The sequence below is a fragment of the Melospiza georgiana genome, chromosome 1, assembly GCF_028018845.1.
Source record: "Melospiza georgiana isolate bMelGeo1 chromosome 1, bMelGeo1.pri, whole genome shotgun sequence".
NCBI classification, from domain to species: domain Eukaryota; kingdom Metazoa; phylum Chordata; class Aves; order Passeriformes; family Passerellidae; genus Melospiza; species Melospiza georgiana.
In genome coordinates, this window is record NC_080430.1 from 1,069,314 (window position 1) to 1,095,466 (window position 26,153).

The 26,153-nt window shown below is 62.9% G+C and overlaps 3 protein-coding genes across 4 annotated transcripts; 2 read left to right on the plus strand and 1 right to left on the minus strand.

The window, feature by feature from the left end:
• The first annotated feature begins 135 nt into the window (after nt 1-135).
• LOC131096840 (tigger transposable element-derived protein 3-like) lies at nt 136-2,998 on the plus strand. 2 transcript variants are annotated; one of them, XM_058045488.1, is made up of 3 exons: nt 136-322; nt 589-720; nt 847-2,998. In XM_058045488.1, the coding sequence occupies exons 1-3, from the start codon at nt 289-291 to the stop codon at nt 2,655-2,657; spliced, it is 1,977 nt and encodes a 658-aa protein (XP_057901471.1). In that variant the 5' UTR covers nt 136-288; the 3' UTR covers nt 2,658-2,998. The 2 variants fall into 2 exon arrangements, with proteins under 2 accessions (XP_057901471.1, XP_057901463.1); XM_058045480.1 differs by having other exon boundaries at nt 589-2,998.
• A 1,747-nt stretch (nt 2,999-4,745) lies between these two features.
• LOC131090402 (protein PRRC2A-like) lies at nt 4,746-10,355 on the plus strand. The gene is made up of 5 exons (XM_058035762.1): nt 4,746-4,797; nt 6,408-6,806; nt 7,841-8,041; nt 9,041-9,991; nt 10,075-10,355. Exons 2-5 carry the CDS (start codon nt 6,419-6,421, stop codon nt 10,353-10,355), a joined length of 1,821 nt encoding a protein of 606 aa, XP_057891745.1. The 5' UTR covers nt 4,746-4,797; nt 6,408-6,418.
• A 2,597-nt stretch (nt 10,356-12,952) lies between these two features.
• On the minus strand, nt 12,953-18,054 carry LOC131090418 (zinc finger protein 282-like). The gene is given in 8 exon segments (XM_058035786.1): nt 12,953-13,923; nt 14,021-14,131; nt 15,100-15,213; nt 15,627-15,753; nt 15,837-16,238; nt 17,109-17,206; nt 17,209-17,783; nt 17,918-18,054. Coding segments are annotated over 8 exon segments (2,529 nt in total). The 3' UTR covers nt 12,953-12,958.
• Nucleotides 18,055-26,153: the final 8,099 nt, after the last annotated feature.

Here is a 26,153-nt window from a genome sequence, read left to right on the forward strand (position 1 = left end):
GAGGGGCCGGCGGCGGCTCCGGGCGGGACCGAGCGGGACCGGGCGGGCGGGAGGGGACGGGGACGGGGACAGGTGCGGCAACGCCACCGCGGCCCACCGGGGCTCGCGGCCCCGCCACCGGCCTCACGGGCGCCGCCGACGCCGCGTCCCGCCGCCCGCCCGCGCGTCGTCATCCCGGCGCGGCATCACTCAGGCACCGCCATCCCTCGCGCTGCTGAGGCCTCGGCGGGAGCAGCACCGGGAGCAGCTGCCGCCGCGTTTCCCGACGACCGGGACGGTGCCGGTGCGATGAAGGAGGACCGCCAGCATCCCGTCGACCTGGGTGAGGCACCGGGGCCATCCCGGCTCCGCTCCAGGCACTGCCGGTCGTGGCCTGGCCACAGGGGAGACCGGCACTCACCGGGTTGATACCGGGAGCAGGAGGTCACGGGGTGGCTCTGGGGTCAGCACGGGACCGCACGGGCTGCCTGTACCCATCACCACGGGCAGCCAGCCCTGGCCTGTTGTGACCGATGTCACCTCTGGTGGCATGTCCGTTGGCATGGCCAGTGGCATCACCGGCTGTCCCTCCTCTTGTCTCTGTGACAGGTTACGCCATCACCAAGCCCGACATCCTGGCCGAGGTGGAGCGAGGGGACGAGGGGGTGGCGGCGGCAGCGGGGCGCTACGGGGAGCGCCAGAGCCCCCGGCCACCCGCGGCACCGGCCGGTCCCTCCCAGGGTGAGCGGGACACGGGGACGGGCGGGATCGCGGCCAGGTGGCACCGGGAGAACGAGTCGGGCACCGGCCCGGATCCTGCCGAGCCGGGGGCTTGGGCCGCTCCCCAACGCGCTCCCGTGTCCGCAGGGGACTGGCAGGGCAAGGAGGTGAAGAGCGAGGACGGGGTGTCCCCACCGCCCCGCTCGCCCCCGTCCCTCCATGCTGGCCCCGCCGACTTCCTCGTCCCGCTGCGGGAGCGGGGCTGCAGCTACTGCGGCGTCCTCGAGCCGGAGCCGAACCCCGGTGCCGGTAACGGGGGGTTCATCGCCGCACCGCCCGCCTTCGAGAGCCGCCGCTGCCGGCCCGGGGAGCCGCCGCTGGATTGTGCCGAGTGCGGCCGAGGCGGCGTCGGGCACAAACCGGACCTGGTGCGGCACCGGCTGGGGCGCGGCGCGGAGCTCGGCTACGCCTGCGGCCGCTGCGGAACAGGCCTCGCCGAACCGGCGGGGCTGGGGGCCACGGGCAGCACCCACCGGCCGGGGCCTTGCACCGGGCGCTCCCCGGGCACGGCGGAGGGAGGCACGGCGGCGGCGCCGCGGAAGGAGCGGAAGGAGCTGTCGCTGACCGAGAAGGTGCGCGTGCTGGAGATGCTGGAGGGCCCCAAGGTGTCGCAGAGCGAGCTGGCCAAGCGCTTCGGGGTGTCGCAGCCCCAGATCTGCCGCATCATCAAGAACAAGGAGCGCATCCTGAGCGAGTGGCACCGCAACGGCGACCCCGAGCGCAAGCGCAAGCGGGAGGGGAAGGACGCGGCGCTGGAGGCCGCGCTGCTGCGCTGGGTGCAGGGCGCCCACGCCGCCGAGCTGCCCGTGGGCCGCCCGCTGCTGCAGCTCCGGGCCCGGCACCCGGCCCGGCCCGAGCCCAGCGGCGGCTGGCTGGCTCGCCTGGGCGCTCGCCACGGCAAGAAGCCGCCGGCGGAGAAAGCGGACGCGGAGCAGCCCACGGCGGAGCACTGGGCCGGCGCGGTGCTGCCCGGGCTCCTCCGCAGCTACGCGCCCGCCGAGATCTTCGCCTGCGGGGAGACCGCGGTGCCGCTGCCGGCCGGCGCCCCCGGTAACGGCGAGAGCCCCGGCGAGCGGCTGACGCTGCTGCTGTGCGCCAACGCCAGCGGCTCGGAGAAGCTGCCGCTGCGGGCGGTGGGGGACAGCCCCCGGCCGCGCTGCCTGCGGGGCGTCAACCTGGAGCAGATGCCGTGGAGCTACCGCGCCGGCGGCCCGGCCGGGCTCAGCGCGCCGCTCTTCGCCGAGTGGCTGCGGGAGTTCAACGAGGGCATGCGGCGGCGGGACAAGAGCGTCCTGCTCCTGCTGGCCAAGCACGAGGCGCACCCCTACCTCCAGCTGTCCAACGTCAGGATGGTTTTCATCCCGCCGGCCGCCGCCCTGGCCCAGCCGCTGGACCGCGGCATCGCCGGCGACCTCAAGGGCCACTACCGGCGCCGTTTGCTGCGCTGGCTGCCGGCGGAGCGCGGCGCGGGCCAGCCCAGCCTGCTGGACGTGCTGCACATGCTGGCGCAAGCCTGGGGCGACGTCCACCCGGGGCTCATCGCCGGCTGCTTCCGCGCCGCCGGCTTCACCCCCGACGCCGGCACCGAGGCCGTGTCCCTGAGCTCGGCCCCCGGTCTGCTCGGCAGGGAGCGGCCGGAGCGCGACGGGGACGCGGCGGAGGCGGACGGGGACGAGGGCACGGCGGAGGGCGAGGACGCGGGCGAGCTGGCGGCCGTGCCGCCCTGCCCCTCGGAGCGGGAGGTCTGGAGGAGCCTGGCCACGCTGCGGCGGTACCTGGAGTGCCAGGCCACCTCGCCGGACCTCTTCCAGGCCTTCTACGAGCTGGAGGACGCGGTGCACATGGTGTCAGCCGGCGCAGGGCGAGCCTTCCTCGGGGACAGCCCTCCCCAGCAGTGACCGGGCAGAGGGGCCGGTGCTCCTTGGGGCTGTCACCGCCCGGCCCGGCCGCTGTTCCCCGCAGCTGAGCCGTGGGGTTTGCAGTGGCAGCGCTGGGGACACGAAGCTGCTGCCAGAACCTTCTCCCAGGGAGTGGCTGCTGCAGCCAGCTGGAAACGGTGTGGAACTGCTGCCAGCGGGGATTTGCCCCGAGTGGGGCGGTTGTGGCTGCCGTGGGGGGATGTGGGCGGTGCTGGGGTGTCCCCGTGCTGGGGACAGCAGCTCCATCCCACACGGGAATCGGGTGCCTCCGGCTGCTGTCACCACGTGGTGCCTGGAGGATTGTCACAGGCATTAAAAAGTTGGAATTCAGCAAAGCCGAGCACGAGTGGTTTTATTCTGCTGTCACATCTGCTGGGAGTGGGGCAAAGCTCCCCGGGGTTTCCCGGAGCAGCAGGGCCACCCCGAACCCCCCTGCCCCTCCTGGGGACACCGTGGCCCCCACAGCCACCCCGAGCTGTGCCATCCCCAGCCGGGCACCAGGGCCGTGGCAGCACCTACGGGCAGTGGGGACCTGGCTGAGCACCCTGTGCTGGCTGTGCCAGCCTTGGTGGCACCCTGGGGTCCCCTGCAGAGCCCCCCGTGTGCGCTGTGAACCCTGGGGTCCCTGGGGTCCCTGTCTCTGCTGGACTGCAGCGGGTCAGGGGCAGCTGGAGGCCACCAGGCAGGGACAGAGGTGTCCCCACAGGCCCAGGGGTACAGGGGTGGGGGCCACAGGGGGATCCCCACATGGATACAGGATCAGGGTGGGCATGAAGCACCCGGGGAAGGGGGGTGCAGCAGGCGGGACCCCCACAGGGATGCACAGCTGCAGCTGGGAAAGGGGGGGACACAGGGGCTCCTGCACTGGGGGTCCTCACGGGGACACCGTCATGGGGGTACATGGGGTGCACGGGGATGGGACCCCCGTGGGGTGCACCTTCCCGGGGGTGCAGGGATGGGGGGCATGACGGGATCCCCACGGGGACACAGCCCCGCAGGGGTGCCCGGGGTGCCCTCGGGAGTGGGGTACAGGGATGTATCACCCCAGGGGAGACCCCCACAGGGATGCATCCGCGGTGGGTACCCGCTGTCCCCTTAGGGTGGAATGCAGGGATGTCCCGTCCCTTTGGGATGTCCTGTCCCGGTGTGATGTCCGGTGCCGGTGTGATGTCCGGTCCCGGTGAGCTGTCCGGTCCCGGTGAGCTGTCCCCTCCCGCAGTGCTGTCCCTCCCGCGGGGCTGGCTCTTCTCGCTGTGCTGTCCCCTCCCGGTGTGCTGTCTCTCCCACTGTATTGTCCGGTCCCGGTAGGATGTCCCGGTGTGCTGTCCCTCCCGGGGCTGTCCCCTCCCGGTGTCCTCTCCTGTCCCGCTATGCTGTCCGGTTTGCTGTCCCCTCCCGGGGCTATCCCCTCCCGTGGGGCTGTCCGGTCCCGGTGTGCTGTCCGGTCCCGGTGTGCTGTCCTCTCCCTCTGCGCTGTCCCTCCCGGGGCTGTCCCGGTTCGCTGTCCCCTCCCGGTTCGCTGTCCCTCCTGGTTCTCGCTGTCCCCACCCGGTTCGCGGTCCCTCCCGGGGCTGTCCCGGTTCGCTCTCCCCTCCCGGTTCCCGGTCCCCTCCCGGGGCTGTCCGGTCCCGCTGTGCTGTCCCGGTTCCCCGTCCCCTCCCGGGGCTGTCCCTGTTCGCTGTCCCGGTTCCCCGTCCCCTCCCGGTTCCCCGTCCCCTCCCGGGGCTGTCCCGGTTCGCTGTCCCCTCCCGGTTCCCCATCCCGGTTCGCTCTCCCCTCCCGGTTCCCCGTCCCCTCCCGGGACTGTCCGGTCCCGCTGTCCCCTCCCGGTTCCCGGTCCCCTCCCGGGGCTGTCCCGGTTCCCCGTCCCTCCCGGTTCCCCGTCCCTCCCGGGGCTGTCCCCGCTCTCGGTGCCGCCCCCGGCGGTTCGCGGCGGTGCCGCCAGGGGGAGCCCGCGGCCGCGGTGTCGCGCAGGGCCCGCGCCGGCGCTCGGAGGAAATGAAGGCGAGTTCCGCCGAGGCGGGAGCCATTACCCGCCGCCGGACCTGAGCCCCCCCTCCCGCCGCCGCCGGGGCCCCGCTCCGCGCCCCCCGCGCCCCGCACGCCCGTCCCGGCGCAGGTAAGCGCTGTCCCGGGGCCGGGGGGGCCGGCGGGCCGGGGGGAGCCGCGGGGCCGGGGCCGGTGCCCGCCCCGCGCACCCGCCCGCGGTGGGATCCCGAATGGGGGGGGGGTCCGCGGGGCAGGCCCCGGCCCGGCCGCTTTGTCCCCGGCGAGAGGAGCGCGAACAAAGCCGGGGCAGGGCGGCGAGCGGCGCCCCGGGCCCGGCAAAGGGCGCCCCGAGGCCGCGGGTGCGGGCGCTGCCGGGGGCCCCGGGATGGGGAGGGGGCTCGGGGCACGGCGGGGGCACCGCGGGGCTGCGGGCTCTGCTCGAGGCCGCTCCTGGGGGTTCCTGCGGCTCCGGGGCGCCATGGGAGCCGGGGGTGGGCACGGTGGTCTCTGCTGTGCTCCCGTGGTGCTCGTGGGAGCTTGAGGTGTGCACACCTGGTCCAGGTGAGCACCATGGCCAAGGGCTTCTTCGTGGCCTTGGTGCACTCGCTACAGCCAGGGCTTTTGATGTGGTCCCAAGTTCCTCAGGAGGAGTTTGGGGTGTTCGCTGTGGCCACGGTGTTTACCATGGCCGAGGTCTTTGCCGTGGCCCCAGGGTGCTCGCTGGGAGCTCCAGGTGTGCACCGTGCCCGAGGTCTTTGCTGTGTCCATGAGGTCCTCGCTGGGAGCTTGGGGTGTTCACTGTAGTCAAGGTCTTTTCTGTGGCTCCTCACCTCTCGTGGGCTCTTCAGGTGTTCATCATGGCCAAGGTCTTCATTATGGCCTTGCAACACTTGCCATGGCCTGGTCCTTGCCCTGGTGCCAGGGTGCTCCCTGCAAGCTTGAGCTGCTCACCATGGCCAAGGCCTTTCATGATGCCTTTGCCATGGCCTTGGGGCTCTCACTGTGGCCATGGGTTTCACCATGACTCCAAGGTCCTCAGTGGGCTCTTAATGCTCTCACCATGGACAAGACCCTTGCCAAGGCCTGCTTCTTGGCCAAGGTCTTCACCATGGCCTTGAGGTGCTCATGTCCTTGGTCAGTGCTGTGGCCCCGAGGCCCTGGCTGGGAACCTGAAGTGCTCATCATGCCCAAGACTTTCCCCATCATGGCTGGCATTGCTGTGAGCCCCTTGCCGTGGCCCTGAGGTGTCCCCATGACCCTCAGCCCGGCCCCGAGGTGCTCTGAGGCACCCGTGAGGCAGCTCCGTGGCCCCAGGGCAGGTGCCGTGCCCGAGGCGCTCACCACAACCCCTCACCGTGGTGCTGACGCTCAGCACGGCCACGTCCCCGTCCACGGCACCCTGGGGGCTCTCCCGGGTGCCTCTGGCTGGAGAGAGCCGGGGGGCCCTCACCGTCCCCCCGCGCTGCCACCAGCCACCGCTGCCCTTTCCTTTTCTCCCCTCCCAGGTGCCCTCGAGCCGGGCGAGGCGATGCGGTGCGCCCGTGCCGCGTGCTGTGCCGAAGCGGCTCTTTAGATCCTCCCCGGCCCAAGCCTCCCCTGCCATGGATGCCTCCGGGGCTCTTGCTTCGGCTCCCTCCTCCGCGGCTCCCTCGGGCTCCCGCAGCCCCATGTTCCCCCCAGGAGCCGAGAGAGAGGAGTGGGGACCGAGGTTCAATTGTGCCCCTTCCACCTCTGCCGCAGCCTCGCAGGCGATGCCAGCGTCTGGCCGGAAGAGGAAGGCCAACTTCTCCAATGACGAGACCGAGACGCTGGTCTGGAATGTGGTCCGGCATTTCAGCGCCCTGTACGGGTCCGAGGCCCTGCGGGCTCACCCCGTGCGGCGGAAGCAGCTCTGGACCCAGATCCAAAGCCGCGTCAACTTCCTGGGCTACACCGAGCGCTCCATCGACGACCTCAAGCACAAGTGGCGCGACCTGCGGCTGGACGTCAAGAAGAAAATCACCTCCAAGAAGCACCTGCCCGTGAACCGCGCCGGGGGGCCGCTGCACAAGCCGCGCCTCACGCCCCTCGAGAAGATGGTGGCGTCCACCTTCCTGCAGGCCAGCCACGACTCGGAGCCCGAGATCATCCTGGACCCAGGTGGGCGGTGGTGGCTCTGCGGGCAGAGGGTGGTTGGAGCTCTGGCTGCGCTCCCTGAGGGATGTCCGGCCATGCTGGTGTTCTCAGCTGGCTGCTGTGCCTTGTGGGAAGAGACTCTGAGGTTTGTCTTGGAGTTCCAGCATCTGCCAAAGTCACGGTCCTGTTGTACCCAAGTGCCAGCCACTGGGTAGGGAACTGAGATTAGAAATCCTCTGTGGAAATAACCTGGGATCAGCGAGTTATAGAAATCCCAGAGTGGTTTGAGTGGGAACGGACCTTAAAGCTCGTCCTGTTCCACCCTGTGCCATGGGCAGGGACACCTCCCACTATCCCAGGGTGCTCCAAGTCCCATCCAGCCTGGCATTGGACATTCCAGAGATCCAGGGGCAGCCCCAGCTCCTCTGGGAAAACTCTGCCAGATCAACAGTATTCATAGGAACACCTCACGCTTTGCAGGAGCGGGTGTTTTTTGTTCTTCTTTCTTATTTTCTTTAATTTGATGCTTTTTGATCCCATACTAGTCTCTCTGGTTTCACTGGGGGCATCATAGGCCCCATCCATGTGGCCCAGACTTGGCTGTCATGTGCCAAGCACAGAGCTCTAGGCTGAAGGCAGAAATCCTGTGTAATGGCATGAAGCTGTGCTATGGGAGGGTCAGGCTGGAAATCAGGGAAAGGTTCTTCCCCAGAGGGTGCTGGGCACTGCCCAGGCTCCCCAGGGAATGGTCACAGCTCCAGCCCTGCCAGAGCTCCAGGAGCATTTGGACAGCACTCTCAGGCATGCACAGAGTGGGATTTTGGGGTGTCTGTGCCGGTCCAGGAGTTGGCTCTATGATCCCTGTGGGTCCCTCCCAGCTCAGGTTATTCCCCAGGCCCATGACTCTCTGCCATTAGGGGCTGTCAGCCCCCGGGGGGCTCAGGATGGCGCTGGGGCAGGTGAGGCTGAGCGATGGCGCAGGATGCCCTTGCGGGAGCATCCATACCTGGGGCCGCCGTGTCCCCGCCAGCTGAGGCTGCATCCTCTGTGTCCCGCAGATCTGTTCTTCCCCGGCGCCTCCAAGCAGCCCTTCATGCACCTGCAGCCCGGCGTGAGCCACCCCAGCATCTACATCGACACCAACGGGCAGCCCTCGGCCCTGCCCGACGTGGAGGGCTCGGCCGCGCCGCGCCTGCCGGGACAGAGCCCCGACCCCGCCGGCGGCTGCGAGTACCGGGGAGAGGGGCAGGGCGGCCCCGGTACGGCGGGAGCAGCACGGGGGGCTGGGGGGCTGGGAGCAGGGCGGGATGGAGACGGGCTGGGTCTGCAGGGAGATCCGCTGGGAGTGGGTTTGGGTGGAGATCCACTGGGTCTGCAGGGAGATCCGCTGGGAGTGGGGTTTGGGTGGAGATCCACTGGGTCTGCATGGAGATCTGCTGGGTCTGCAGGGAGATCTGCTGGGTCTGCAGGGAGATCTGCTGGAAGTGGGTTTGGGTGGAGATCCACTGGGTCTGCATGGAGATCTGCTGGGTCTGCAGGGAGATCTGCTGGGTCTGCAGGGAGATCCACTGGGAGTGGGTTTGGGTGGAGATCCACTGGATCTGCATGGAGATCCACTGGGTCAGGATAGAAATCCACTGGGTCTGAATGGAGATCCACTGGGTCAGGATGGAGATCTGCTGGGTCAGGATAGAAATCCACTGGGTCTGCATGGTGATCCACTGGGAGTGGGGTTTGGGTGGAGATCCACTGGGTCTGCAGGGAGATCCACTGGGTCTGCATGGAGATCTGCTGGGTCAGGATGGAGATCTGCTGGGTCAGGATAAAAATCCACTGGGTCTGCATGGAGATCCGCTGGTAGTGGGGTCTGGGTGGAGATCCACTGGGTATGCACGGAGATCCACTGGGTCAGGATAGAAATCCACTGGGTCTGCAGGGAGATCCGCTGGGAGTGGGGTTTGGGTGGAGATCCACTGGTTCAGGATAGAAATCCACTGGGTCAGGATGGAGATCTGCTAGCAGGTGTGGGATCTGGATGGAGATCCTCTGGCAGCAGGGTTTGGGTGAAGATGCAGTGACAGTGGAGTTCTGGATGGGGTCTGCTGGGAGTGGAGTCAGGATGGAGAGCCTCTGACTCAGGATGGAGATCCTCTGGGTCAGGATGGAGATGCACTGGGACCCACGTGCTGGGGAGGCCCTGGGGCCAGGGCAGTGCTGTGGTTTCTCTCACCAGAGGTTTCTCTTCTCTCCTCTCGCAGCCGAGTCGGGCCCGGAGCTGCGCACTCCGGAGGCGTCGGCCATCTCCCCGTCCCTGCGGAACGAGTCCCTGGTCTCCTACGCCTCCATGTCGGAGGAGGAGGAGCGGGAAGGCCGGGAGGTGGAGAGGGGCCACGGAGGAGCCGCGGGGGCGCAGCCGGGGCCCGAGGCCCCCATGTCCGCGGAGGAGGACATGAAGCTGTCCCGCCAGGCCATGCTGATCCGCCGGTGCAGCTCGCAGGGCTCCGTCACTTCCCTGCCCGAGGACTCCCTCAACCCCGCGGACGCTCACTCGGACTGGGGGCACGAGGGCGTGTCCGACCTGCCCGCCCTGGGCCGCGGGCTCGACTCGGCGCATCCCGAGGAGCAGGCGGGCGGCCCGGGCCCGGAGATGGGCGCCTTGCCCAGGGTACTGATGGGGCCCACCTGGGAGAAGGCTCCGGCCGAGGAGGAGCCCCCGGCGCGCTCCCCGCTGCACGGCGCCCTGACCGAGGAGTCGCTGCCCTCCTCGGCCTCCCCGCCCGGAGACGGCCCGGCCGCCGCCGGCCCTGCCCGCGGGCTGGGCTGCTCCCGCCTGCGCGAGGACCGCCGCGAGAGCTGGAGGACTAGCATCCACCACCTGCTCGACCTGGAGGAGCAGTGGGACCAGCTGTACCACCAGGAGCTGGCCATGTGGCAGGAGGAACGGGCCACCCAGCGCGAGGAGCGGGCCCGCGACCGGGAGCTGCAGTTCCGCCTGCTCGGCGTCCTCACGGACATCCGCGACGAGCTGCGCTACCTGCGCCAGGAGCGCGCCGCCGCCCGCCAGAGCCCGGCCCCGCCGCCCCCCGAGCCCCGCCGCGACCCCAGCCCGCTCCTCGAGCAGCCCAAAGCCGAGCCCGGCTTCCCCGAGCCGCCGCCGGCCGGGAGCGCCGCCTGGGCGGACACCGCCGTGCCCAGCCGGAGCCCCTTCGGTAACCGCGGCCGGGGCCGGCGCCGCGGGCGGCCGCGCGGCTCCGCTTCCCGACACAGACGCCTCTTCCTCACCAACAGCTAGGGACGGGCGGGAGCCGCTCCGCCACGGACACCGAGTGCCCGCGGCCGCCCCGGGGGACGGCGTGCGGTGACGCGGGCGGCACCCGGACGGATCCCCGCGGGAAGGACAGGACGGATGGACGGACGGAGGGCGCGGGCGGCCGGCGCTGCCCCGGCGGGCTCGGAGCGCTCCGGGCGCGGCCCCGCGGGTCTGAGGCACGGCAGCGCCCCGAGGTGACGCCGCCGTGCCCGCGGGGGACGCGCGTGACAGCGCGGCCTGGCCCGACGGCGCCGCTCCAGTAGGATTTACTACCTGTCGGGGGGTGGGAGTTAGAAACACTTAGTCGCTGACGTGCGAACATTTTATGCAAATCATTTAATGACCTAATTTGCATATAACCATAAAACTTCTGTTAAAAAAAAAAAAAACGCCTCCAAAAAAACCCAGAAAGGATGGTTTTGTGTGTGATCTCTGTGTGGGTGTGGGAGCTGGGCCAGGGGAGCCGTTTGTCCCATGGCTCTGCAGCCCTGGATGGGGACAAGGCCATGGGACAAACGAGCTTCACCCCATTCCTTTGGGGCAGCCCAGCACCGTGGATCAGGGCTGGGGAACAGCAGCTCTGCTGTGCAGCTGTGTGGACCTGGAGTGGGGTGAGGGCATGCACATCGTGGGGGGAATGTGGAGGGGCCCCTGCCCAGGAGCGTCCCCAGGCAGTGTGCAGTGTCCCCAAGCAGTGTGAAGTGTCCCCAAGCAGTGTGAAATGTCCCCAGGCAGTGTGCAGTGTCCCCGGGCAGTGTGCAGTGTCCCCAGGCAGTGTGAAATGTCCCCAGGCAGTGTGCAGTGTCCCCAAGCAGTGTGTAGTGTCCCCAGGCAGTGTGCAGTGTCCCCAGGCAGTGTGCAGTGTCCCCGGGCAGTGTGCAGTGTCCCCAAGCACTGTGCAGTGTCCCCAATCAGTGTGCAGTGTCCCCAGGCAGTGTGCAGTGTCCCCACACAGTGTGCAGTGTCCCCAGGCAGTGTGCAGTGTCCCCAGGCAGTGTGCAGTGTCCCCAAGCAGTGTGAAATGTCCCCAGGCAGTGTGCAGTGTCCCCAGGCAGTGTGCAGTGTCCCCAAGCAGTGTGCAGTGTCCCCACACAGTGTGCAGTGTCCCCAGGCAGTGTGCAGTGTCCCCAGGCAGTGTGAAATGTCCCCAGGCAGTGTGCAGTGTCCCCAGACAATGTGCAGTGTCCCCAAGCAGTGTGCAGTGTCCCCAGGCAGTGTGAAATGTCCCCAAGCAGTGTGCAGTGTCCCCAGGCAGTGTGCAGTGTCCCCAGACAATGTGCAGTGTCCCCAGGCAGTGTGCAGTGTCCCCAGACAATGTGCAGTGTCCCCAGACAGTGTGCAGTGTCCCCAAGCAGTGTGCAGTGTCCCCAATCAGTGTGCAGTGTCCCCAAGCAGTGTGCAGTGTCCCCAGGCAGTGTGCAGGGTCCCCAAGCAGTGTGCAGTGTCCCCAGCAGGTTCAGAGGGTCCCCAGGAGAGTGCAGGGCCCTGGCAGCCTGACAGGTTCCAGGAGTGTGCAGTGTCCCAGAGGAGTGTCCAAGGTTCCCAGCACTGTCCACTGTCCCCAGGGAGTGTGGAAGGTTCCTGGCATCATGCAAGGCCCCTTGGGCAGTGTGCAGGGTCCCCAGGCAGTGTCCAAGTTCCCCAGCAGTGTCCCCAGGGAGTGTGCAGGGTCCCCAAGCATTGTGCAGTGTTCCCAGAGCATGTGCAGGATTCCCGGGAAGTGTCCAAGGTCCCCAGCAGCATTTGGGGTCTCCAGGCAAGGTGCAGTGTCCCCAGCAGTGCTTGGGGTCCCCAGCAGCGTGCAGGGTCCCCAGGGAATGTCTGAGGTCCCCGTGGCAGGTGTAGTGTCCCCACAGCATGTGCAGTGTCCCCAGGGCACCCCAGCAATGTCTCCCCCCTCCATCTGCAGCCCACACCAGGGTGACAGCACTGCTGAGCCCTCTGTGCTGTGTCCCCTGTGCTGTCCCCTCTTCCAGCCCCCAGCGTCCAGGGCCCCTTGACTGCCACGTCCTGGGAGGGGACAGTGGGGCAGCAGGAGCTGTGGCATTTGCAGGGTCACCCAGCTCTGGTGGTGGCCTCCCAGGAGGATGGTGACACCCAGCTTGGGGACCCTGGCGTGCCTGAGGAAAGGCCCTGGATTCTGTGGGGAAAGAATTGTGTGAAATAACTCCTATCCCAAAATCTCCTATCCCCAAATCTCCTACCCCCAAATCAGGGCTAGGAGGGACCTGGGGATGGGGCAAGGACAGGGGACAGGAAGAACCCAGGGACGGGTCGGTGACAGGAGTGGGGGTCTCCACACAGCCCCACCGGCACGAGTCCACCGCAGCCGGTGACACTGGGACCTCTTGAGCCGCCACACTCCCAAACCCACAACCCATTCCCGGTACCCCGTGTCCCAGCAGGACATTCCCGCTTTCCCATCCTGCTGCCGCTGCCTTCCCAGGCCGCGGGACCCCGAGACGGGGCACAGAGCACGGGGGACCCGCGGCGGGGGCGCTGAAGGCTCCGCAGCCCAGCACGACTTTATTCCGTATGTATCGCTTCGTCCATACAAAACTACACCCCAAGCACTGTACAGCGGGACGGCGCGGGGGGAGCAGTAAAAATAAGCAGCGGGGGCGAGGGGACAGAGCGGCAGGCGGGGGTGGCGCGGGGGGACGCGGCGGGGGCTGCCCCCCACCCCGAGCGGCGACATCGTCCGTGGGGGGAGCGCGGGGGTGAAGCGTCCGTCGGCGGCGGGGGAGGCTCGGTCCCGCCCCGGGGCTCCCCGCCCGCCCCCGGCCCGGCCCGGCCCGGCCCGGCGGGAAGCGGCGCGGCCGGGGCCGTCCCGGTGCCGGGGCTGGCAGTCCGCGCCGGGCGGGCCCTAGTCCCCGGGGGGCAGGATCCCGGGCGGCGGCAGCGGCGGCGGCCCCGCCTCGGCGCCGTGCACCCGCTGGTGATCCTTGAGCGATTCCTTGTAGCGGAAGCTGCGGCCGCAGGCGGGGCACTGGTACGGGCGCTCCCCGGTGTGGATGCGCTGGTGCTTGAGCAGGTTCTGCTTGCGGATGAAGCTCTTGCCGCACTGGGCGCAGGCGAAGGGGCGCTCCCCGGTGTGCAGGCGCTGGTGGTTCTGCAGGTGTTCCTTGCGGCTGTAGCACTTGCCGCACTCGGAGCACTTGTAGGGCCGCTCTCCGCGGTGGATCATCTGGTGCCGCACCAGCCCCGAGTGGCAATTGAAGCTCTTGCCGCACTCGGCGCACGGGTAGGGCCGCTCGGCCGCGTGGCTGCGCTGGTGGATCCGCAGGCTCTTCTTGCCGCTGAAGCTCTTCCCGCACTCGGCGCAGCCGTGCGGCCGCTCCTCGGCGGGGCCCGGCGGCGCCGCGGGGACGGCCCCGCCATCGGCCCCCGGGCCCGCCTCGGGGCCCGGAGCTTTGCCCAGTCTGTGCTGCGCCGGCAGGGCCACCGCGGCCGGCACCGCCGCCTGTCCCTCGGGGGTCCCGAAGGCCGTGCCGGGGAAGAGCAGCTCCCCGGAGCTGCCCGGCAAACCCACCTCCTCGGGGGGCTCGGCGTGCGGGCACCGCTCCTCTGTCTTCACCAGCAGCCCCTCGCTGGCTGCAGGGGACAGAGAGACCGGTCAGTCCCACCGGGGACACCGGGCGTGTCCCCAGTCACGGCTCGTCCTGCGGGGGGCTCCCCCCACCCCGGCCCCACGGCAGGATCGCTCACCAGGACCAGGCCCCGGGGGCAGCATCTCCCTCTCGGGCAGCTCCCAGGGCTCCCGGACACAGGGCTCTTCCTCCTGCTTGATCCACGACAAGAAGTCGTGCGCGGTGATCAGGGCGTCCGCGCCTGCAGGGAGGGACGGGGACGGCGACAGGGACTCAGGCCCTGCTCGGGGGCACGGCAGGGAACGGCGCCGGTGGGGCAGGCCCAGCGCCGGGCTCACCTGCACAGGGGTCTGGCGGCATGCCCCGCTCCTCCGGGAACTGCTGCTCCCCCACGAAGGCCACCTCCTGCTTGATCCGGGACAGGATGTCGGAGGTGGAGATCAGCGACTCTGTTCACGAGGAGAGACTTGGCCGGGGCCGGGATGGAGCCACACGTGTGACCCACGGCCACCACACCCGGGATGGAGCCACAGGTGTGACCCACGGCCATAACACCCGGGATGGAGCCACACGTGTGACACACGGCCATAACACACCCGGGATGGAGCCACACGTGTGATCCACGGCCATAACACACCCAGGATGGAGCCACACGTGTGATCCACGGCCATAACACACCCAGGATGGAGCCACACGTGTGATCCACGGCCATAACACACCCAGGATGGAGCCACATGTGTGACCCACGGCCATAACACACCCGGGATGGAGCCACACGTGTGACACACGGCCACTACACCCAGGATGGAGCCACAGGTGTGACCCACGGCCATAACACACCCAGGATGGAGCCACACGTGTGACCCACGGCCACCACACCCGGGATGGAGCCACATGTGTGACCCACGGCCACCACACCCGGGGTGTGACCCCTGGACCCCGGCCTCAGGGGACACCCCCATCCCACAGCAGTTATGGACATCCAACAGCCCCAGGGAGCTGTGGGGACAGGTGGCTGTGGGACAACCCTTGGTGATGGGTGACCCTGAGATGGCCCATGGGGTTGGGTGACCCTTGGGGACAGGCACAATCCCTGGGAACAGATGACTGTGGCAGAGCCCATTGGGGACACGTGACAATGGCACGGCTGATGGGACTGGGTGACTGTGACACAGCCAAAGGGCCGTGACACAAGGTGGTGGCAGCAGGGGACACGTGGATCTCCCAGTGATGGGTATCCAAGATCTCCAGCACAACAGCCATGGATTTTCTGGGGTCGCTCATTCACAGCTGGAGAAGTGGGCCCAGTGGGGATGGGACTGTTTGGGAGGGAGGAGAGGCGTCCCTGGTGAGGATGGGGACACTGGGGACACTGGGGACATTGGGGACATTGGGAGGGTCCTCCCGCGGTTCTCACCCGCGCAGGTGTCCGGTGGCAGCTCCCTCTGCTCCAGCTCCCGCTGCTCAGGGACACAGGGCCCGTCCCCGCGCTCGCTGCGGGGCTGGGCCTCGCTTCTGGAGAGGGCCCCATCTGCCAGGGACACAGACTGATGTCACCCCGTGCCTGTCACCCCCTCCCTGTCAGCCAGGCTTCGGGGGACACTGGGGACACACCAGGCTGCCAGGACCTGGCGTCCCTCCTGGCAAAGGTGCCTAAATCCCTCAGCAGCTCCGTGCTGGAGGTAGTGTGGACACTCAAGTCCTGGGTTCTGGGGGACAGGGACCCTCTCCAGCCCCATGGGCAGCACTGTGGCATGGCATGGTGTGTCACCCTGTCCCCACACACAGCATGAACCATGGAGCATTCCCTCTGGAACGGTCCCAGGACACAGTGAGTGCCACCACCGACCACTGGCAGGGGACCAGGCCACCCATGCTGGGGACCCACTGAGGAGACACAGCCATCGCTCCATCCTGCCAGGACAGGGAAAAAGGGACATTTACCCAGGGACAGCAAGGCCTCATAGTTCTCCTTCACCAGGTTGTTGTACAGCTCTTTCTGCCACTCCTCCAGGTTCTTCCACTCCTCCGCTGAGAAGTAGACGGCGATGTCAACAAATGTCACCGGCACCTGCGGGGACAAGACCCCCTGGCTCAGCAGTGCCCGCTCCCCAGGGTCCCCCCGCTGTCCTGCAGCCCCCAGGGACACCCTACCTTGGGCACCTCGCCCCGGGGGCCGGGGGGCAGCCGCAGCACCCAGAAGTTCCTGTTCTTCAGCAGGTTCTCCACGTTCTCCAGGCGCCGCTGGAGCAGCCCGTACTCCTGGATGAGGGTGCCCAGCACTGCCCACTTGCTCTCCAGCTGGTTCCCGAACTCCATGGCCGTCTTCTCACAGTCCAGCAGCTTCTTCTCGGCCGTGCCCGAGCGGCCCTCCAGGCTGAGCAGGCGGGTGGCCAGGAGGTCGATCTTCCTCTCCATGGCCTGCACGGTGGCCACCACGGTCCAGAGCGAGGCCTCTGCCGAGTGCAGCTGCGCCTCCCGCACGTGCGCCCGCTCCGGCAGCAGCGGCGGCTGCAGCGGCATCAGGTGAGGGGCCTCCATGTTCCACTCCTGCACCTGGGCCACGGGGAGGGCACCGGTGGGAGGAGGCCCACGGGCACCCCCTGGAGCCTCTGCTCCCCGTTGCCAGGGCTTTTGGCCACCAGCAGCCCCAGAACGGCAGGGGACCCCTGTGTGTGATGCCCACCGGGCTGAGGGGACAGTGAGTGGCAGTCCAGGGTGGCCGTGGGGTCAGTGCCCATCCCTGTCCCCATGGAGCACCTCCCAGAACAAGGCAGGTCACCATGGTCACCTTCCCAACTTGTCACCCCGATCCCCTGTCCCTTGGGAGCCATTCCTGGGTCTGCCCGGGCTGGAACCCACCCTGGAGGAGGATGGGGCTGGGTGTGCAGGGAGCAGCCAGGGCAAGTGGGGACCAGGGAGCTCCAGGGACACCTTGGGGACATAAAGGGACATGCCAGGACAGAGGTGCCTGGGGCATCCCCGCGCTGAAGCCTGCTCAGAGCATTCCGGGGCACCCTGGGGCATCCCAGGGCATCCCGGGGGCACGGGGATATCCCGGGCAGAGGTGCCTGGGGACACGCTGGGAACACCCGGGCATCCCGGGTCGGCGGGGCATCCCGGGAGCACCGGGGCCACGGCGGGTCGCGTCCCTGGGGACATCCCGGGGCACCCCGGGGCACGTGGACATCCCGGGCCGGCGGTGCCCGGCGCATCCCGGGGCCGCGCGGACATCCCGGGGCGGGGGCGCTCAGCCGCGTCCCGGGGCACCGGGGCCACCCCGGAGCGGGTGCGCTCCCGGAGGCGGCGGGGCCCCGCGGGCCGGGGCTGCCGGAGGGGCCGGGCCGGGCAGCGGCGGGAGCGGGGCGGGCGGGGCGGCGCCGCCTGCGGCCGGTTCCCGGTGCCGGTGCCCCGGGCCGCGCTTACCTGGGCGGGCGCCCACTCGGCCATGGCCCCGCGGAGCTGGGCCGGGCCCCGGCGGCCGCGGCCGGGGCTGGGGCTGGGGCCGGGCGGCGGCGGCGGCGAGCGCGGAGCGGGGCCGGGCCGGGGCCGGGAGCGGGGCCGGGGCCGCTGTCGGTGCCTGCGCACGGGCCGGGCCCCGCCGCCCCGCCGAGCAGCCACGGGCAGCCGGGGAATCGCATCCGCCTCCTCCGGGCTGGGCGGCAGCGGGCGGGGAGCGGCGGCAGCGCGGAGCGCCGAGCACTGCCGCCTACCGGCACCGGGAGCGGCTCCGCCACCGGCGCGGCCCCGGTACCGCCACCGCCTGCCGGAGCGGCCCCGCTACCGCCACCGGCACCGGCACTGCCACAGTCCGCTGGCACCGGCAGCGGCTCCACCGCGACAGCGGGCACCGGCACTGGCACCGGCACTGGCACCGGCACTGGCACCGGCACCTCCACCGCGGCCACCGGCACCGCTGGGAATCGGTATCGGTACCGGCTCTGCCACCAGCGCCAGCCTCTGCATGGCATCAGCACCGAGGCTGACTCGAGCCTGGGTGACCTGGACTGGTTTGGGTGCAGGGAACACCGATTCGGTGGCACCGGGGGGCCGGGAGCCGTGCGGGAAGAGGACGTGAGCACCCACACCAGGACCCCCGTCCTGGCCAGAAGGCCCTTGGTGGGGGCACATTCTGGGTTTGGGAGCCACCCCGTGTGCTCATCCTGAACCTGGAACCTTTCGTTTTGCCGGGGCTGGGGCTGGTGCCAGGCCACACAAAAGTGTTACAATCTCACCTTCCCGCGATTATCCCGGCAAAAGCTCCCCCGGTGCCTCGGTGTTCCAGGATCCCTGCAGATGGGCCATGACGGGGCTCCCCTGGCTGGACAGGGAGCGGGATGATCCTGGCCCCGGAGGGAGGGCAGTGGTACATGAAGGGTTAACGGGCTGAGCAGCACCACGGGAGCCTGAGCAGCCATTTCCCTGCAGGATGTCACCGGTCGATGTCCCCTCCAGCACCCTGAGCCCCCCAGGCCCTGCCCCATGGCCCCAGGGCTGAGCCATTTGCACGAAGACGTTTTCTCCAAAATGTCCAATTTTCCTGTCCCTGTTCCCTGGAGCACAGTCCAACCCCTCCCCAGCTGTGCCCTCCTGTCAGGAGCTGTGCAGAGCCACAAAGTCCCCCCTGAGCCCCCTTTGCTCCAGGCTGAGCCCTTCCAGCTCCTCCAGCCTCTGAGGTTTCTTCCTCTCAGCCATGGATTCACCTGCTGCAGCACAGATGTGGTTTGCTTGGTTTATTCCTCAAATTTTCCAAACACCTCTTACCACACCGGTGATATTTCCCTGGGAATATCAGTTCAGAAGCTTTGATCCCAGGACAGCAGCTGCTGGAGATCCCACTCCTTGTGGCAGTGGGGAGTTGAGGTTGGGTCTGACCCAGCAGCTTTGCCCCCTCAGGAGTGAGGGGTGCTGGGGCCTGGAGCATCCCACGGGATCCAGGGCTCAGCAGACAGAGGAACCATCCCCCCAGTGGGAATGGAGCTGCATCCCAGTCCAGGACACCTTCCCTCCTCTGAGGGCTGGGAGAGTGCAGGGTGTGCAGCTGGAAAACCACAGCCCAGCCTGGAGAGGGACTGGGGACAAGGATGGAGGGACAGCACACAGGGAATGGCTCCCAGTGCCAGAGGGCAGGGATGGGTGGGAGATTGGGAATTGGGAATTCCTGGCTGGGATGGAATTCCCAGAGCAGCTGTGGCTGCCCTGGATCCCTGGAAGCGTCCCAGGCCAGGCTGGAGCACCCTGGGACAGTGGGAGGTGTCCCTGCCATGGCAGGGGTGGCACTGGATGATCCTTAACATCCCTTCCAATCCAAACTATTCTGGGATTCTCTGAGGAATAAAAGCAAAGTCAACTCAAGGACTTCACTTGAAGCCAGTGCCAAAATGTTTTTGGGACATTATTCCTGTACCTGGGATGGGCAGGATGCTTTGGGGCCAAGTGTATTTTCCCAGTCCTGCTCAGAACTCCTGGAACTGCAGCACGGCACCAGCTGGGCGCTCTCTGCTGCTCCTCAGGAGCCTGGAGACTTCACTCCAGCTGGAGTCTCTGACTGAGGACACCCCTCCAACTGGAGGCAACACATTTTCCCTCTTGGCACGCAACTGGAATATTCAAAAATGCTGAAAACCACCAGCACGTGGGGAGAAAACACAAAATCTGCATGTGCTGCCTCCTGGCTCCTCTCCTCCACCCTTCTCCCTGCTGCATTTCCACTTCCCAGAGGAACATCACCAACACACTGTACACACATTTAGAATATACCCATGGGGTTTTTCCTCCCAGAATTTCAGAAACCAAAGCAGCACCTCACCCCACAGGAAAACATGGGGTCAATATAAAAATAGAATCCAAAACCAGTTAGTTCTGCAGGTACAGTAATGGGAGAGCAGCTAAAGTGGGGAAATAATGCCCAGAATTGGTTGCTTCAAACATCAGTTCACAATCCTATTCTCAATTTTTCATTTTTCATCCCTGGAAACTTCCACTGTTTCTGTGTGGTACTCTGGATGCTCTCCAGCACGTGTTGTTTGGTGCACCAGGTTTTTAAATGTCCCTTTTGGTACAGCCAGTGCTGCTCTATCCTACTCCTGCTCCAAGGAGGAGCTGGATGGAGCACGGCAAGAATGGCAGGAATGATCCAGCTCCTGATCAGTGACAGGGCAGCAGCAGATTGAACCAGAGCTCGATTCATGTCTTAGGTTGCAGTGCAAGATGTAACCAAATGCATTCCATCAGCAGGTGTTAAAAAAGCCAGGTGGGGCAGTGTTCTTTATCTCTCCCAGGGCCCATCCTTTGTCCAGGGAGATATCTTCTGTTAATGGCCCATTGAGTGTCCCTGCGTGGCTGATCAAATCCCACCATCCCATTGGGAGATGCTCTGCCCAGGGGGAGGAGCCAAGAATTCCTAACTGGATATAATCTGGGGTCTGGAACACCCCAGCAGCATTTTCCACTGGACTCCCAGAGGAGCAGTTTCCTTCTCCACGGCATTCCCAGAGGAAGACCAGGCTCGTCTACACCACTACTGGAAGAAAGAGTTTCTCAGAGGAAAATTCCAACCTTCTGCAGGATCCCTGCTCCGACAGAGCCACAGCTGGCACTGCAGGAGGGCTGCAGCCAACACCCTGACCTGACCCACAGGGAGCCAGGCTGCGTCCTGACTCTGTCAGTGCTTTTGTACCACTGCACTTTATTCTAATTTTCCTATTACATAATCTGCTCTGACCCACACAGGACTACCAGCCCCACCTCTGGGCAGAGCAGGGGTTTTGACAGCTGACTGCAAAGCTCTACCCTAGGCAGGCTTGTGGCACGTGGCTGAGATGGTCTATGAGGAGGGGGCTATGGACGGTGGGTTTCTCCAGCACACAGAAGGGCTTCTCCTGGAGGCAGCATGGCTTCTCCAGGAGGCAGAATCGCTTCTCCAGGAATCAGACGGGTTTCTCCAGGAAAAAGGAGCGTTTCTTCAGGAAGTAGGAGAGTTTCTCCAGGAAGTAGGAGAGTTTCTCCAGGAAGCAGGAGAGATTCTCCAGGAAGAAGGATGGTTTCTTCAGGAAGCAGGATGTTTTTTTCAGGAAGCAGGAGAGTTTTTTCAGGAAGAAGGAGAGTTTCTTGAGGAAATAGATGGGTTTCTCCAGGAATAAGGAAGCTTGCTTCAAGAAGCAGGCGGGTTTCTCTGGGTATCAGGTGGGTTGGTTCAGGAATCAGGAGGGTTTTTCCAGGAATTAGGTGGGTTTCTCCAGGAAGCAGGAAGGTTTCTCCAGGAAGCAGGAAGGTTTCTCCGGGAAGCAGTTGGGTTTCTCCAGGAAGGAGAAGGGTTTTTCCAGGAATCAGGAGGGTTTCTCCAGGAATCAGGTGGGTTTCCGCAGAAAGCAGTTGGGTTTCTCCAGAAAGCAGTTGGGTTTCTCCAGGAAGCAGTTGGGTTTCTCCAGGAAGCAGGAAGGTTTCTCCAGGAAGCAGGAAGGTTTCTCCAGGAAGGAGAAGGGTTTCTCCAGGAAGTAGTTGGGTTTCTCCAGGAAACAGGAAGGTTTCTCCAGGAAGCAGTTGGGTTTCTCCAGGAATCAGGCGGGTTTCTTTAGGAAGCAGGAAGGTTTCTCCAGGAAGCAGTTGGGTTTCTCCAGGAAGCAGTTGGGTTTCTCCAGGAAGGAGAAGGGTTTTTCCAGGAAGCAGGCATGTTTCTTCAGGAAGCAGTTGTTTTTCTCCAGAAATCAGGAAGTTTTCTTTGGGAAGCAGTTGCGTTTCTCCAGAAATCAGGAAGTTTTCTTTGGGAAGCAGTTGCGTTTCTCCAGAAATCAGGAAGTTTTCTTTGGGAAGCAGGCGTGTTTCTCCTCAGCTGCCCGGTGTGGGTGCGCCGGTGCCGCAGCAGGTACGCGTGGCGGGCAAAGCTCCTGCCGCACTCGCTGCAGATGAACCACGGCACCGCCGCGTCCTCGAGCTGGCCCTGGTGGTACAGCAGGAACCGCCTGAACTCATCCAGCTCCTGCCCTGCCAGGACTCTGTTACCGCTCCTGATTGTCACTGGATTTGGTGCTGGATTTTGGGGGCCCCCCGATGTTTCTGCCTGATCAGAGCACTGGCGGTGAGGGGCTTGGGATGCTCCTGAGGATGATCCGTGGGTCATGGCACCACCATGGCCTGGAACAAGGAGATTCTAAAAATTCCCTGTATGTGATGTGACAGAAAAATCTCCAAACAACAATTCCCGATTTGCTGCTTCTGGACAAAACCCTTAAGTTTTGGGTTAAAAAATAAAAACAAAACAAAAAAACCCCACAAAAAAAAAAAAAAAAAAAACACAAAAAAAAAAAAACAAAAAAAAACAACCCCCCAAAAACAAACAAACAAACAAAAAAACACAAAAAACCCCCCAAAATACCACCAACAAACCAAACAAAAAAAAAAAAAACCCAAACCCCAAAACAAATAAACAGGCAAACAAAAACAAAAAACCCAAAAAACCAAAAACACTCCCCCAAAACAAAAAACAACAACCTCCCCCCCCAAAAAAACCCCACAAAAAAAACCACCACCAAAAAAAAAAAACCAACACAACAAAAAAAACCAAAAAAACCCCAAAAACCAAAGAAAACCCAAACAAACCAAACAAAAAAAAACCCCACAAAACAAAAAAAAAAAAAACCCAAAATGCAGCAGAGCTCACCTGGAATCCCCCATCCCTCCGATCCTACTAATTTCAAGGTGCTACCAGACAATTCCCACAACACCACACACCTGTGCTGAGGATGGCAGGGATTTTTCTTTCCTCCAAATCTTGCGGATCCCTGACCCATGCTGCTCCTCCTTCTGGGATATGGCTTTTGGGAACAAGAGAGCCTGAACAAGGAACAGAAAGAACATGGCAATGATGGTCATCACTATTTCCCCCTGATGGTTTTCCAGCAAATCCCTGCATCACTCACTCTCTAAAGAGCATCTCTGTTATTCTAGGAAAAGATCCACTGGGGAGGGAGAAGCAGCAGCTGGCCCAGTGTCTAAAGGGGTGTCTGGGATGAACAGGATTTGTGCTCCAACTTTTATAAAATATTCCAGAAATTACACCCAGGAGGTTGGAGATTAAATGTGGAAAAGTGGAAGGTCTTGGATTTGAGCCTTAACCCCAAATTCAGCTGCCTGGTGCTGGATTTCATGTTTCAGTCCTGTCCCTAATTCCTCCTCGTGCAACGCCCCCAATTTCATCAGGTTCTTCCAGGAATCAATCCAAGGAATTACCTGAATGCTGAGGAGCCAGGTAGGGCTCACAGCTTCAGAATTAAAACATAAGTGACTTCAAGCAAACATATAGTTGGGCGTTTAAAGCTAAATATTGAGATTTCTTCATTTTCTGGGCATCATTCAGGTTATTTCACTACTTCTGCATCATATGGTTCAACTCTCCTAAGCAAATCCCAAACCCAGACATGCATCAGGGTCTGGGGATGAGGAAAACACAAGTTCACTGTAATTAATGAGGGTACAGGATTAATGATCCCATGTGTTGTTGGGACCCTGGATGCTGAGAATTTCAGATTTCTGTGCTGCCCGGCACTGACCCCCAAGAGAACACTGCACTGACCTGAGGCCGTGGAGAAGCTTCCAAACTGGAATGACAGAACTGGGATTGTGGGTGTGGAGTTTGGATAGAAGTGTGTGATACCACAGGGTGGGAAACTCAGAGTTTAAGGGTTTAGAATATAGTGATATATATAAAGATAAGATGGAAGTTTTAGGGTGAAGACTAATCCTTCTTCTTCACCTTCTTCTCCATGGGTTTCAGTAGCATTGTGTAATTAGACAAAGTCCACATTACAAGAAATGAGTGATTAATTATTAGGTCAAAAGTAAAAATAATTTAGGCATCATTTCTTAATTAGATTTTTTTTCCTTAAAAGACCGTGTAGAGATAAACACGGGGCCATTTTATAACTTGTTAGTGAAATACTGTAGAACTTGACTTGTAAGACTGTAATACAGATAAGAAATAGTAAATATCTAAGTCCAAACAGGAACTATTGTCTCTGCACATTTAATTCCAACACTGACCAAGACAAAAAATTAAAAATCAACAGTGTGTCACTGCAGCTCCTGTATTCAAACCTTTTCTATTCCTTATTCCTTGTTTTTATTGGCAGCTGCATTCCCTGGGATCCTAAACTGTCCTTCAACCTTTTAAAGGAAAATTGTGGAGCTTTTTGTCTCTCACAAAGGTTCACAAGCTCTTAAAGATGAATTCTCTAAACATCCAGGGATGTGAGGAGTGACAAGAGCCAGGCCAGACCCAGTGTGTGTCCCTTTGGGGAGGGAAAACTGACCTTTTCCCAGTGTGATCAAAGGCCCAAATTTCTCCTTCAGCAATTGCTTATAAAATTCATTCTGCCAATCCTGCAGACGTGGCCACTGAGGAAGCATCGCAGGGACCTAAAAAGCAAAATGCTCCACAGTCAGGGGAGCTGAGAATCCCTGAAAACCCTCTCATCCCAACAGTTTAAACACGTTGGCACCTCCCAGCTGCTCCCAGCGATGTGCTATGTGTAAGCAGCATATTAATGAAGGATTTTACATAAGAACCTTCTACTGTTAATCCAGAATGAGAGAAAAGGCTTTAAAGTGATGTGACTCAGCCAGAACAATGATTTGCTCCAATAACTGGGTCAGAAATTAGTCATAAAACCAGATATCTGCGGTCAGCATCCACACCCAGCCCCCTCAGGGAATGTGGTTCTTCCTTCAATGAAAAATAAAATAATTCAGTGCTTTAAATAAACCCTGAGGCTGTGCCTTGATCTGTCAGACTGGCTGGAAAAGCTCCTCCCTGGTCATGAAAGCTTATTATTAGGGAACAACAATATTATTATTACTAATTAAACCCTCCGAGGGATATTTTTCCAAGCTGCTTCCAAGGCTTTACACACAGATCTCCCTTTAACTGAATTCATTCCCACTACCCAGCCCCTCGATTACCCCACAGGGCTCAGAAAGCCGGATCCTTTTTCGGGTTTTGCTGCTCATCGCGTCGCCAGGGCCAGCCTGGGGGGTGCCCACGAGCCAGGTGCCATCCAGGGCCAGGATGAACTTGCTGGGCACGGCCTCCTTCAGCAGGCGCCGCCGCTTGCGGGGTTTCACGGGGTGCGCCTCGAAGGAGCTCTCCTCGAAGTGCTCCGAGCACAGGCAGTGGTACTTGGAGGGGGTCTCCATGTCCCTGCCCATGTTCTGGAGCCACTGCCTCAGCAGGGCTTGGTTTTGGAGGGGGAAGGCGTAAAAACTGACCGAGCTGTTCTTGTAGGCGCCGCTGGTGCCGTTGCGGCAGTTCAGGGCCGCGCAGTAACCCATCCTCAGGGGCCAGGAGTGGGGGAACACCCCGAAAAACACCCCAAAAACACAGCAGGGAGAAAGCTCAGGGAGTTTCATCAACCTCAGTCCCAAACAGGTCTACATTTCTCTGAAAACTCCATGGTTTTGGCAAAGAGGAGCTGAGGTGGCCGAGTGAAACGCGGGGCTGAACTTCCCACAGGAGCTCCCCACGGAGAGGAGCCAGGTCTGTCCCGACTGCTTCAAGTCGACGATCTGAGAAGGAAAAAAAGCTTTAAAATCAGCTTAATGCCCACTGAATATGCAGATTTACATTTAATTAACCCTTGTGTTATGCACAGAGTGAGCTTAGTTTATTTGTGATTTCACAGTGAGTTTTGTTCATTTGTGTATCCACAAGAGACACCGAGCTCCAAAGGTCATCCAGCACACACAGCACAGGGCTGAGAGACAAATAATTCCCAAAACCTGAAAGTTTGCGGTGTACCAAGAGCTCTCCCATCATATCAGAGGAGAGTCTCAGGGGTGTCAATCAGGGAGGAGATCTTTGGACAGGAACACTGAAAAAGGGGATAAACCATCCAGGGATCGTGCTGCACCCTGCTCCGAAGAGGAGATCCCAAGGTTTGAGGATGCCCAGGGTTAAAAAGAATCAAGGATCAGAAGGTCCAAAAAAAGCTCACAGAGCCTGATTATTAAATTAAACACTCAGGGTGGAGATTGGTACTTCTGCCCTTATCTTCTGAGAGAATGTAATGAGAGAAATAAAAGAATAAAAGAAAAGAGGGAGATCAGATGGCAGAGGGAAGGAAATCACCAATCCCGGCTCCAGCACTAATCCTGTCCCGAGGGCACATTCTCACAGGTAAATTTTCCCCGCCCTGGAATTAGGTTTCTCCTTTTATATGTAAATGGTGAGGATGCACAGTCCCTTCTCCCAGAGCTTTCTGGAAAGGGCCTTTGGGGCTCTTGATCACCTCTCCTGGACCAGTCTCCGGCTGACACTCTGTGCCCCTTTCCCGATCCCATTCCTTTTCCCTCTGCCCTTATCTCCCTGGGGCAGAAGGGAAGCGGCCCCTGGAGGTGCAGCCCCACCTCCGTGTTCCTCCTTTCTCCAACCACATCCTTTTTAAACTGCTGCTTACGGGACTGTGGGACACAGCAGCA